This window comes from Bos indicus x Bos taurus, chromosome 2 (assembly GCF_003369695.1).
Source record: "Bos indicus x Bos taurus breed Angus x Brahman F1 hybrid chromosome 2, Bos_hybrid_MaternalHap_v2.0, whole genome shotgun sequence".
NCBI lineage: Eukaryota > Metazoa > Chordata > Mammalia > Artiodactyla > Bovidae > Bos > Bos indicus x Bos taurus.
Genome location: NC_040077.1, coordinates 120299932 through 120312937, shown reverse-complemented (window position 1 = coordinate 120312937; position 13006 = coordinate 120299932). Strand labels below are relative to the sequence as shown.

Genomic DNA, 13006 nt, shown 5'->3' with positions numbered 1-13006 from the left:
ACTGCCAGCATGTCTCTTCTGCCCGTCTGGCCTGGACACTCAGCCTCCTCTGTCTCCGGTTCTTCTGTCCCCCGGTGCTGTCCTCAGGCTCCACCTGCTGACCTTGGTCCTCTGAGATACCTGGCTGCCCCGCCCAGCACACTCCCTGATGCCTCCTCACAGACAGCATTCCTTCCCAACCACTAGCATAGCCTTCAGGATGCTGCTGGCTGGCCTCCGTCTCTCCCCACTTCACCACTCTCCAGCTCTCTTTGGTGTTAGTGGGTAGCTGCTCACTGTCCCAAACCTGCTCCATGTCTGCTCAAACTGTTGCCTCCACCTGGATGCCCTTTTGCCTTGTACACCTGTCCTAAGCAGATATCCAGCCATCTCTATCCTGCTTAAAATCTCTCTCAACATAAGGTCTGCGTGGCTTAGCTTGGCCCCGGTCACCTTCCCACCCTGTCTTGCAGGTCCTAGGACTGCACAGACGCACACTCACCTTGAAGGTTTGTTGAGGGGCTCATGTGAGATGCTCTTGATGTGCGTCTGGCAATGAGTCGGGCCCTCAATAAGGGCTCAGAAAATCCACTCCTCCCCCTGCCTGTCTTCCCTCAGCTAACACAGGTAGACATACACCAGGATCTGGAGCATTGACCAAATCATGGAGTTCCTTAAGCCCAGCCCGAGAAGGACACAGAGGAGTGAATGCTGTGTGGATCAGATTCCATGACCCAGGGCAGACCCTGCTTCTTGTCCAGGGTTAGGGGTGGTTCCCTTCCTGATCAGGGGTCTGATAAGTGGCAGAGAGGATGCTCTATCCCAGCTATGGGACCCCCTACCTCCCTGACCAGTGAGGAGCTTTGGGAAGCCTGGACTTGGCATCAAACTCAAGAGGAGGAGAGGACAGTTCCCCTGGACCAGTCCAAGGAATGGTTGGGTACAGTGGGCAGAGCACTGGGCCAGGGCAGGAAAGAGGCACAGGGGCCTCTGTCAATCCCATTTTACAGATGAGAAAAACAGAGGTTCAGATTGCCGATGCCCAACACTGCAGGGCAGTGCTTGCTTCTGTTTTCCCATCTGTGTGGCCAGGAGCAAGTGCTTCCCTGGTGGTGGCCTAGCTTCCTCCTTGGCGAAATGGGGGTGCAGATCTTCCCAGATTCCTGGGGCTCTGGTGAGAATGCTGCTGGGTACAGAGGGCATTGTACACCATCAGCGGTGGTGGATAATTGTGTGGGATTGCCTTTAAAATGAATCTGATTATTTATTCCTTCATTTATTCATTCTATCCCGCAACTCACATTGTTGATCACCTTTGGGCCTAGGCACTGATGATGCCAAGCTGAATGAGACAGGTGTCTTCAATTCCCAGTCCTCTCTGAGGCAGCTCCCCAGCTCCCCTTTCCCTCAGCCCTGGAGCCTCCCTACCCTGGCTCTACAGTTCAGATGACTTCACATTTTCCCCAGTGGACAACAGCAGGGGAGGGACAGGTCTGAGACTTCTGAATGGAAGGGTAGTGGGTGCCATGCCATCCTAACACAGGGCCTGTCCACAATCCTAGTCAGGATGCTTTGTCCTTCCTCCGAACAGCTGGAGGGACTGATGAGCTGGACGCTGGGAGTCGGGCAGATCAGAGTGGGGATCTCAGCTCCCTGCTTACTTGCTGTGTGACCTTGACCAAGTCACTCTACCTCTCTGAACTTCAGTTGTAAAGTGGGGATGAGGAGTGTACCTGCCTTTTAGTGTCAGTGTGCCTGGCACAAGGTGGGTACTTAGTAAATGGCAGCCTCCTCACTGATTTTACTGGGTTGAGGTCTTTCTTTGAAAGGAGATGATCCAGGGACCTGGAGCAGTCAGGGAGAACTCCAGGCAGGAAGTGCTGGTATTGGGTTGTGAGGGATGGGCTGTGTTGGATGGGTAGAGAGAAGGGCAGCTTGGTGTTTGTGGGTGGCGGAAACAGGAGGGCTTTTAGAGCTGCCCAGCCACCCAAGAGGAGGGCACTCTGATTCCCACCTGGCCAGACTCAGACCCAAACCGACCCCCAGGCTGGGAGTGAGAGGCAAGACTTTTATATACAGGTATTGAGTTATATGCATGTGGATAATTGTTCCACCAAGGGCTGGGGTTTGCAAAACACATTCCCCAGAGGAAACAGCTTGAGCAAATCTGATGTCTAGTTTTGACTCTTGGCACCCTAGCCCTGTGGTCTTGGACAGGTCTCTTCCCCTCTCTCCAAGCCTCAATTTCTTCACCAAAAGTGGGATAATAGCTCCTGTGACTACTCTTCAAGTAAAGATCACAAGCAATAATTTATATAAAAGATCTTTCTTAAAGTGTTGAGATTAGGTTGTATCCTTACAGAGGGTTTTTTTTTCCTGAAACCCTCTGCCTGCAATTCCAGTAGGGCTTCTCCCGCTTGTAGAGCCAGGAAAAAAAGGTTAAAGACACTTCATTTCAGCCTTGCCTGTCAAAAGAAGCAGTTCCATGTAAGCGACCAATACCAGTAGGCATTTAGTTAGTGATTTCTGTAAGGGACAGATAAAGAAGAGAAATTTGATAGGGAGCGAGACTTCATGGAATACCCCTGTCCAGCACAGTCTCTGTAAGTCACTTCTTGACTTACTGTAGGGCCACAGGAAGACGTGAATCCTCTGGAAGACAAAGATAGCTTTGAAGGCCCATCCTTCATAGTGCCCTGGTTGCAAAGCCCTTCTCACTGCACAGGAACTTGCCAGAGCTGAGGGCCACCAGACAAATGGTCACATTCTTCTACTGAAGGGTCCCAAGCCTCAGGCCTCTTCATTCCCCTCTTAAGTACAGTGTTCTGACACATCCTTATAAGCAGAATGTTGTACCTGGCCATGCTTGTTTCTTGAGGAGAACTTTCCAGAGGTACAATTCCCTGGGTCAAAGGGCAATACTGTAACCATTTGAGTCCCCATAAATCATCCTGCCAAATTGCCCTTCACACACAGAAGCAGTTACCTGGTGACCCAAGTTGCCCGCTGTGTTCTGTGGGTCAGAAGGGCAGGGATCAGGGAGGGGCGGTTGCCTCTGCTCTGCGGCCATTGACAAGGTTGCCCCAGGACTCCTCAGTTTGTCCCTGGGCAGCAGACTTGTGTGTCTAATCCATGGGGTTGGCTCTGCAGCCTAGGGTCTCTGTGGGGGGACAGGGAGTAGTCCACTGGCATCAGGGTGATTTGGGAGGGGTGATTTGGGCTGGCGGGTGCTCTGTTCGGGATAGGCCCTTGCTCTCTGGGGCCCACTGTGGGAAACGCTGAATTCCAGAGCTTCAGCCTGGAGGTGTGGTTCTTTGGGCCTGGTGGAAATCCTGGTCTGCTGTGGGGTGAGGGTCCCACGGGGGCAGGGATCCCAGACACTGGCCCAGACTTGAGCGGGCATAGCTGATGGGAGCTCACCCTTGGCCGATGGGGAGGGCCCTCTTCCCTGTGACAGTCGCTCTCTCCCCACAGGATGGCCGAGCCTCGATTTAACAACCCCTACTTCTGGCCCCCTCCTCCCACCATGCCTAGCCAGGTAAGACGGAGCGTCTCCCCTCCTGCCGCCCTCCCCTTCTCGGAGCGGCTTGGGTTTCCGCCGGGCTTTGGCTGCTGCCTGCGGGACAAGGGGTTCAAGGGTGGCCTGGCTGCCCGGGGCCGGGGCCGGGTACGGCCCAAGCCCTCTCAGTCCCTCTCTGCTCCCTCCCGCAGCTGGACAACCTGGTCCTGATTAACAAGATCAAGGAGCAGCTGATGGCGGAGAAGATCCGGCCGCCTCACCTGCCGCCTACTTCGGCCTCGTCGCAGCAGCCGCTGCTCGTGCCACCAGCGCCAGCCGAGAGCAGCCAAGCGGTCATGTCGCTGCCGAAGCTGCAGCAGGTGCCGGGCCTGCACCCGCAGGCCGTGCCGCAGCCCGACGTGGCGCTGCACGCGCGGCCGGCCACCAGCACGGTCACAGGTACAGAGGCCGGGTGGGCGGGGCTGGTGAAGACGGGGCGGGGACTAACGGGGAGGGGCGTGGCCATGTCGCCCGCAGCGGGGCGGGGCAGGCAGGGCCTGGGACGGGGGTGAGGGGTGGAGCTTCCAGCCTTGCCATCCTGTATCCTGTTGACCTGCTTCACCAAGCCAGCCGGAGAGCGTCGAGGTTGGGTTGCTTGCCCGTCAAGGAAGCCAATTCCAGCGAATTTCAGGAATCTAGAGGAGAACCCTAACCAGACTTGTGTGGGGATTGAAGGGTGAGGGAAGACTTCTTGGGTGGGTCCCCATGCGAGGAAGAGTTGGTGGTTGACTAGGGAAAATAGAGCAGCACGTGCAAAGCGAGCATGTGTGTCGAAAGCAAGAGTAGGACGGCGTCCAGGTGGGGAAGGTCAAAGGGTGATGAAACTCATCACCATCACGTGGCAGCTAACTCCAGGTGAGCATCTGTGTTCATCAGTGTCTGTGTTATCACTCCCCGCCCGTTCCGTGAGGTGGCTGCCTTTTACAGACTGAAGTACAAAAAACAGCAGCTTCCTGTGGTTCACCCTAACGTCTCCATTCAGCAGATGAGCGAACTGCGGCCCAGTTTCACAGCCAGTAAGCGGCCGAGACAGGCAATGTGGTTCCAGAGCCCAGGTGTGAACCCTGTCGCTCTGCCGGGGCTCTGCTGAGGCCCCAGATTGTGAAGGACCCCGTGGGCCACCTGGGCAGTTTGGGTTTTTACCTTCAGGCAGTGGGAGCCCCTGGAAGTAGGTGAGGTTAGAAAGCTAGGTCTCTGGCTGTGAGGTGAAGACTTGGCTTGGTGGGACACTGGCATGGAAGCAGGGAGAGCTGCAGGAGAGGGTGGTGGCCTGGGCCAGGCAGCGGCAGAGAGGATGGAGAGAAGGGAAAAGAACTGAGGGATGCTGAGAAGGAAGAGCCCACAGGGCTGGATGAAGGAGTGGGAGGGTGGGCACCGGGGACACCCAGGCATTGCCAGTGAGATGGAATCATAGGAGGAACGGGGTAGGGGACTGACTGTGAGCCCAGTCCTGGATAGATTGAGGCTGCGGGCTGGAAAGACATCCTAGGCAATATTATGGGTCTGGGCTGCCTGGTGCCCACCTCACCCTGCTGGACAGGCTTTTCCTGGTGGCCACTGCAACTGGGCCATTGTTCCTCCTCTAGCTGGCCCCTGCCACCAGCCAGACGCGTCTCCCGCCTCCCTCTCAGAGATGCTTAAGAATCTTGGGGCCCCATGAGCCTCCCTATCCAGGCCTCCTCCAGCCACCCTCTGCACATTCCCTCCTTATTATGACCTTATTAAATTTATTTTTTCATTATAAAAGTAATATTAAAAAAGTAATATAAGCATATTAAGGGAAATTTGGAAAAAAAAAAAACTGAGAAAAAAAAAAGTCACTCATAATCCCCAGCTTGTAACCCAGCAGCTTAGAGAGCCTTTAGTCCCTTTCCTTCTTTTTCCATCGTTTTTGTTTGTTTTTTAATGTGCAGGGGGTGTGTTTTGCTGAGTTTGTGGTAAGGCTGTACCCATGCCTTTAATTTCTTTTCCTACTCACCATTTTATCATAAACATATTCAGTGCATTTTTATTATAAAGGTAATTCATAGTCATTATAGAAAATTTAGAAATTGCAGACAAGCTGAAAGGAGAAAAAAAATTAACCCTTGTCCTACTATTGTTAGCATTTTCATATGTTTTCTCTGTATTTATTTTATTTTATCCTTTAATCACAGATATAAAAAATGGATGAATTCACCAGGTAAAAAATTCAAATAATATGGAAGCAGATAACGTATGAAAATCTCCTTTTACCAACAAATTCTTTGCCCTCCCTAGAGAGAAGCACAATTTACACATAGTTTGGTGTGTCTCTTTTCAGACCTCTTCCTGTGCTTTCACACACACACACATATTGTCTGTATATACATATGTTGTTTGGATGTGTGTATTTTTTGAAGACGTGGGTTCATGCTGTGTAGGATTTGCTTTTTCACCTGACAGCAGTTTGGCATTCTTTCCTCGTCACTGCATGTCTGTCTTATCTTCGTGGTTTCCCTGTTCTTCATCTTGTGATGAACCACATCTCTTTACACAGTCCCTACTGAGGATAAGCAAACTGTGTCCAGTTTTGTCTGATCATAGTTTTGTATGGAAGGTCCAAGTACACAGATCTTTGTGCTTATGTGCAGATAAATATCTCTTTATGGGCAATTTCTAGAATTAGAATTACTTTGTCAGAAGTCATGTACATTTGAAGTTTTAATGGCTGTTGCCAAAGCACCCTTTATGATTAAGGTTGATAAGCATACACTCCCAGCATGTATGACACACACGCCAAATACCTGTGTCAACTCTGGATATTATCTTTTCCAGTGCGCAAATTTGGGGTTTCTTTTTTTTTTTCAAGTGTAGTTTTAACTGTATGATAGATATCATTTTCATTTTTTGGTGTACTTTTCTTGATGTTATAAATGTTTCTAGTCCCTTTGTTTTTAAAATAATAGCTGTTAATACAGAACTTAAGAAAAGTTCGTTGTCAAAGAATCAGATAGTTAAGCCAAAAAAATTGTTTTAAAATTACCCCTAATTCCACCATCCATATCACATGTTGGTGCATCTCCATCTCCTACTTAACTTTTTCTGTGCCTTAAATGTTTTTGTTTTTTTTTTTAATTTTACAGTCTCCTTTTTATCGGGCAGTTGATGTTCAGTAGAGAAAATTAATCACAATTTATTGAAACCTTCCCTAATATTGCATATTTCAGTTGCCTCTGATTTTTGCTGTTATAAATGACATAGTAGTGAACATCTTTGTGCTTCAGAGTTTTTTGTTTGTCTGTTTTTTGTTGGGCTGATTTCCAAAGTGCCCCTGTTATAGATAATCAGGCTCATTTAGTCTTTAGATGGGCTTCCCTGGTGGCTCAGTGGTAAAGAATCCACTTGCCAATGCAGGAGACAGGGGATTCCATCCCTGGGTGGGAAAGATCCCCTGGAGAAGGAAATGACAACCCACTCCAGTATTCTTGCCTGGGAAATCCCATGACAGAGGAGCCTGGTGGGCTATAGATCACGGGGTTGCAAAAGTGACTTAACAACAACTGTCCTTAGATGTCTAAAGAATCTTACACAGCTCTCATTTATTGACCCCTGAGTAAAACTCTGCAAAGGGAAGGGGAGGCTCAGAAAGGCTGGCGACCTCTCAGAGACACACAGCTGGGTGGCGGGGGCTGACCTGGCCTCTGGCTGCCCCTCACCCCTGTTCCCACCCCCATGTCTTCACAGGTCTGGGAATCTCCTCCCGGACCCCGGCTGTGAGCACGTCGGAGTCGAGCGCGGGCACGGGTACCAGCAGCCCGTCCACACCCACCACCACGAGCCAGAGCCGCCTCATCGCCTCGTCCCCCACCCTCATCTCAGGGATCACCAGCCCCCCCCTCCTGGACTCCATCAAGACAATCCAGGGCCACGGCCTGCTTGGCCCCCCCAAGTCCGAGCGCGGCCGGAAAAAGATCAAGGCGGAGAACCCAGGGGGGCCGCCTGTCCTCGTAGTCCCCTACCCCATCCTGGCCTCGGGCGAGACTGCCAAGGAGGGCAAGACATACAGGTGGGGGTCTTGGTGGGAGGGGTCCAGCGGGCTTGGGACAGAACCTGGTGCCTCAGGGCTGCCTCTGGAGCCTAGCAGTGGGAGATTGCAAAGAGGGGGGGCCCAGAGGCTTGAACGTGGAGGTTGTGGCCCAGAGGGGTGGGGCCTCCTGACGCCTCCCACCCAAAATCCCACAGCCTGGGATTTTGAGAGTCTACTTCCTTCTCTCTTCAAGCAGTATTGTCAACCCTCAATGTTAGGATCATCTGAAGAGCTTTTCAGAAATGCCAGTGCCAGGGCGGTACCTCCAGAAATTCTGATTTAACTTATCGAGGGGAGGCATATGGAGGGCCTGGGATGAGCCATTTCAGAAAGCTCCCCAGATGATTCTAAAGTGTCTATAGCCAGGGCAGAGAACTCACCGAGTGTTGGAGCCCCTCTCCCAGAACCACGGCCCAGCAGGCAGCTCTTCCCGGTGAGGTGGAAGCCTGCTTCCCAGCCTGGTGTCAGCGTGCCTCGAGGGGAGGATGTCCAGGCTGGGGGCCTGCCTGTAGCACCCCCCCCCGGACCCTCCTCCCAAAGCTCTGGCCCTGGTGCAAGGTCTCTCTGACAGAGAGGGTCTCCCCTCAGCTCTCCAGGCATGGTTGGAGGGATCTTCCCAGGGTGAAGCTGCCTCTTGCCCGCAGGTGTAAGGTATGCCCGCTGACCTTCTTCACCAAGTCCGAGATGCAGATCCACTCCAAGTCGCACACAGAGGCCAAGCCCCACAAGTGCCCGCACTGCTCCAAGTCCTTTGCCAACGCCTCCTACCTGGCCCAGCACCTGCGCATCCACCTAGGCGTCAAGCCCTACCACTGCTCCTACTGTGATAAGTCCTTCCGACAGCTCTCCCACCTCCAACAGCACACCAGGTGAGTGGCCAGCCTGGCGCTGCCCCACTGCAGCTGGCTTCAGCTCAGCCCCTGCGCCCGATGCAAGGCCCTTCTCTAGGTGCCTTCCCCAGACTCTTGCTTGGCATACAAGCCCTTTTGTGATACAGCCTCTTTGGTCCTCCCTGGCCTCAACTCTTACTACTTGCCCTGCCCACCATTTGTCATCTGTCTTTGCATGTGCTGTGTCCTTTACCTGATGCACCATCCCCCTCCTTTCCCTTGTTTTTCTGGCCCTCTCTTATCCATCTGTCAGTAAAACCTCCTCCAGGAAGCCCTCCCTGGCCCCCTGTGCTGGTTCCATAGCCCCTGGGCTTCCCCATCCAAGCAGTGGTAGACAGTCTTCGACTTGCCTGGTTATTTACCCACCACCCCCAATATATTGGGGATTCTTGAAGGTGAGGGCCCAGTCTCCTCCATTTCCACATCCCCAGTGGGTGGCACATATTAAGCAGTGAAGCATTTATTTAATATTTGTGGAATAAATAGAACTGACTTTTCCAGGGCGTGTGATTCATCCCTTTAACGAATATTTACACAGCCCCCACCATGTGCAGGCATGCCCCTCGGTGCTGGGAACACAGCAGTGAACAAAACAGAGACAGATTCCTGCCCTCTTAGGGTGTGCAGTCTAGTCGAATATGTGAAAGGGAGATTCAGAGATAGACATGTTTTAAGGGAAAAAAGTTTTTGCAGGGGAGTACAGGCATCAGACTGGCTCACCAAATAAAAACACCATAGTATTTAAAGAAATAAACTAAAGGTTACCAAATTACAGTTCATCTCTTCAGAGGAAAGGAGCCCAGCAGTTTTCTCGCATGATGGTTCTTGTATCTCTAAGCACGGCTGTCTGCCAATATCAGCATTGCAAAAGTCAGGATAAAGTAGTTTCTGCTGCAGAATTCGTAACTCACAGAAAGTGCTCAGGGGTTTCTGTCTTTCGGGCACTAAGACTAGACAGAGGGACCTGAGGTTTGGTTTTGTTTTTGTAATTTATCCATGTCTGTCCATTGTCTTTGTATGCTTTGTCCCAGAGTGCAAGATGTTATGTCTGTTTCTCGGACTTTGAGGCATGATGAGTAGGTTTGATCGTAAGGAACAAATAACAGGATGACCTCAAGATGGCATCAGTCTGCTTTTCTCATCCCCATGCCTCCTAAGGCATGGATTTGACCACATAGATTAGTTTCAGAAACTTTCTGATTTTGTCATGAATTTATTTTTTGAAGTTTGGCTAGCTTTATGGATATGCATGCACGCGTGCTAAGTTGCTGCAGTTGCGTTTGAGTCTCTGCAACGCTATGGACTGTAGCTACCTCTGTCCATGCCATGCCCTCCTCCAGAGGATCTTCCTGACCCAGGGATCTGGCCCTGCATCTTTTAATGTCTCCTGCATTGGCAGGCAGGTTCTTTATCACTAATACCACCTGGAAAGCCCAGTGAAGTGCTGATCAGTAAACAAAGTCCCTCTGCTTGTTTGGTTATTAAAATGAGAGCATGTGACCCCCAAGGTTTGAAACGTAACTTCTGTCAGGAGATTTTTTAAGGCCCTGGGCTATAATTTTAATCTGTGTATGTGTGAAAAGATTTTTCTTACCGTGTTATCTAATCAAAGATCTATCTAAGTTCCTACGTAGGATTAGGAACCTAGACCCATCAGATTTCACCTCTTGTTCAGGTTGTGCCTATACAACCTGTAATGGGAAAGTTACCATCTGTTTGGAGAATCCCTCATTGGTCAGTGTTTCTGGGCTGGCAGGAATGACTTTGCTCATAACCTTAAAGGCAAGGATTCCACAAGCCATGGAGTAGATTCAGTCCGGTTTCCTGGAAGCCTGGGGAGGCTGTATTCCCACTTATGAAGTACAGGCCTTGTTTCTTGCTATCATGCTGTCATGCCTAATTCAATGAAATTTGTCTTCAAATGTGACATTTCTGGCATGGTCATGGTTACAAATTTGATTTACCCAATTATATCCCATTAGGAAGGAGGACAGATTCTCAGTGAACCTGTTTAGAGAAACGAATGGTTCTACGAAGGACAAGTCTCAGTAAAGGCACTTTGAGTATTTTTTAGCAATCGTTCTGGGTAGATTTGCAGACACGGCCAATTACATGTCTTTTTAATAGAACTATCATTTTTAAATTTCCTTGATATTTCATCAGTTTATGTTAAATGTGTATAGTCCCCCTGCACCCTACCCTCTGTGATTCTGCAGGACTAACTGGAGCAAGGAACCATTTAAGGAATATTCTAGTCTAGTTTGTTCAAATATAGCCTTCTAAACTGAATAATAGTGGTAGATCAAAGGAAAGAAAAGGGGGATTTCTCGTATATTGGTGATGGCTCAGTTGGTAAACAATCTGCCTGCAGTGCAGGTGACCCAGGGTTGACCCGTGGGTCAGGAAGATCCCTTGGAGGAGGAAATGGCAACCCCCTCCAGTACTCTTGCCTGGGAAATCCCATGGACAGAGGAGCCTAGCGGGCTACAGTCCACGGAGTCACAAGAGTCGGACATGACTTAGCAGCTATTTCTGTTAGAAGATGGAATATTAACTGCAATTAAGTCACTTTTATCCAGTCCCAGATCATAATTCCTATTCCCTGATCTTGGGGAGTTATCTGCTTTGCAAAATTATCTCCTTCTGGACTAGACTTGGATCCTGGCTGCCTTGGCCTCAGGCAGTATAGGTCATGGTGATGGGGCATCTTGGAAGCCTGTGCCCTGGGTCTCTTCCCAAAGTGTAAAGAGCCAGTGCACTGGTCCAGTCCTCTCCTGAGGCCACGCACTCCTGATATTTCTTTCAGAAGACTCAAGCTCTGACCTGAAGCACAGGGCTTTACGCAAGTGTGAGGCAGAGAGCCAGATGTGTTGCTAAGATTGAATGACTCTGGTCTATTTATCACATACTCAACAAAATCAGAGTGGAGGAGAGTGGGGTCCTCTGTTCAGGTGTGATGTATAATCAGTTGTTCAGATTCAGAGCAAATTTTTTTAAACTTTTTACTTTGTATTGGGGTATAGCCGATTCCCAGTGTTGTGATAGTTTCAGATAAACAGGGAAGGGATTCAGCTGTGCATATACATGTATCTATTCTCCCCCAAACTCCCCTGCCATCCAGGCTGCCACATGACATTGAGCAGAGCGCCCTGTGCTAAACAGTAGGTCCTTGTCGGTTATCCATTTTAAATGTAGCAGTGTGCACATGTCTATCCCAAACCCCCTAACTATCCCGTCCCTGCATTCTTCCCACTGACAACCGTAAGTTCATTCTCTTAAGTGTGAGCCTTATCCTATTTTTAAGTAAGTTCATTTTTCTCATTTCCTTGTAGATTCCACATATAAGGGATGCCATACGATATTTCTCCTTCTCTGTCTGACTTTAGTTCACTCAGTATGACAATCTCTGCATCCATCCATGTTGCTGCAGATGGCATTATTTCATTCTTTTTAATGGCTGAGTAATATTCCATTGTGTATATGTACCACAACTTCTTTATCCATTCATCTGTCAATGGACATCTAGGTTGCTTCCATGTCTTGGCTATTGTAAACAGTGCTGCAGTGAACATCGGGGTGCATGTATCCTTTTGGATCATGTTTTCTCCAGATATATGCCCAGGCGTGGGATTGCAGGGTCATATGGTAGCTCTGTTTTTAGTTTTTTAAGGAACCTCCTTGCTGCTGTCCATCATGGCTGTACCAGTTCACATTCCCACAGAGCATATTGCAGGCAGCAAAGGCACTGACTCATCATTATGATCTTTTAATTGATCTCGTAAAACAGCGGCCCCCAGCCCTCAGGCCATGGACCAATAGCAGCCCATGGCCTGTTAGGAACTGGGCTGCATAGCAGGAGGCGAGCAGTGAGCAAGCGAGCAAAGCGTCGCCTGTATTTACAGTCACTCCCCAATGCTTGCATTGCCACCTGAGCTCCACCTCCTGTCAGATCAGTGGCAGCAGTAGATTCTTAAAGAAGTTGGAGCTCTGCTGTGAACTGTGCCTGTGAGGGGTCTAGTTTGTGTGCTCCTTATGGGAATCTAATGCCTGATGACCTGATTCCGCGTAACGGTGAGTTGAATAATTATTTCATTATAGGTCATCATATATATTATGCACCATGTATCATTTTATTATATATTATGTAATAATAATAGAAATATAGTACACAGTAAATATAATCGGGTTGAATCATACTGAGACTACCGCCCTGCCCCTCTGTGAAAAAGTTGTCTTCTGCAAAACTGGTCACTGTGCCAAAAAGGTTGGGGGGTCACTGTCAAAGCGTGTGTTATGACTGGTACCAATAAGTAGTTAAATCTAGGAGAAAAATCTTTTCAAAGACATTTCTCTGTGGATACTTCTAGTGCTGGTCTCTCTATACATGAAAATAAATTGTTGGGTTTTTTTCCTCCATCTTAAAAAGTACACAAATATATATGTTTATATTACATGTAATTATATATTACATATTATATTACTATATATTATATTTATATAAATTATATGTAATTACATATATACACACAT

General features: G+C 49.3%; 1 protein-coding gene and 1 long non-coding RNA gene across 5 annotated transcripts in view; one reads left to right on the top strand and one right to left on the bottom strand.

The window, feature by feature from the left end:
* Positions 1-13006, top strand: part of ZNF362 (zinc finger protein 362) — a 40657-nt gene that overhangs the window by 16311 nt on the left and 11340 nt on the right. For all 4 annotated transcript variants that reach the window (XM_027516556.1, XM_027516567.1, XM_027516553.1 and 1 more), the window contains 4 exons: positions 3454-3517; positions 3691-3937; positions 7244-7565; positions 8231-8455. In XM_027516556.1, coding sequence (XP_027372357.1) covers positions 3454-3517; positions 3691-3937; positions 7244-7565; positions 8231-8455 — 858 coding nt within the window. The remainder of the gene's footprint in view (positions 1-3453; positions 3518-3690; positions 3938-7243; positions 7566-8230; positions 8456-13006) is intronic.
* Positions 2287-3847, bottom strand: LOC113876977. Its single transcript, XR_003506648.1, has 3 exons — positions 3760-3847; positions 2966-3139; positions 2287-2444 (listed from the first exon to the last, which is right to left on the bottom strand). It is a non-coding gene; the product is annotated as an uncharacterized LOC113876977 (long non-coding RNA).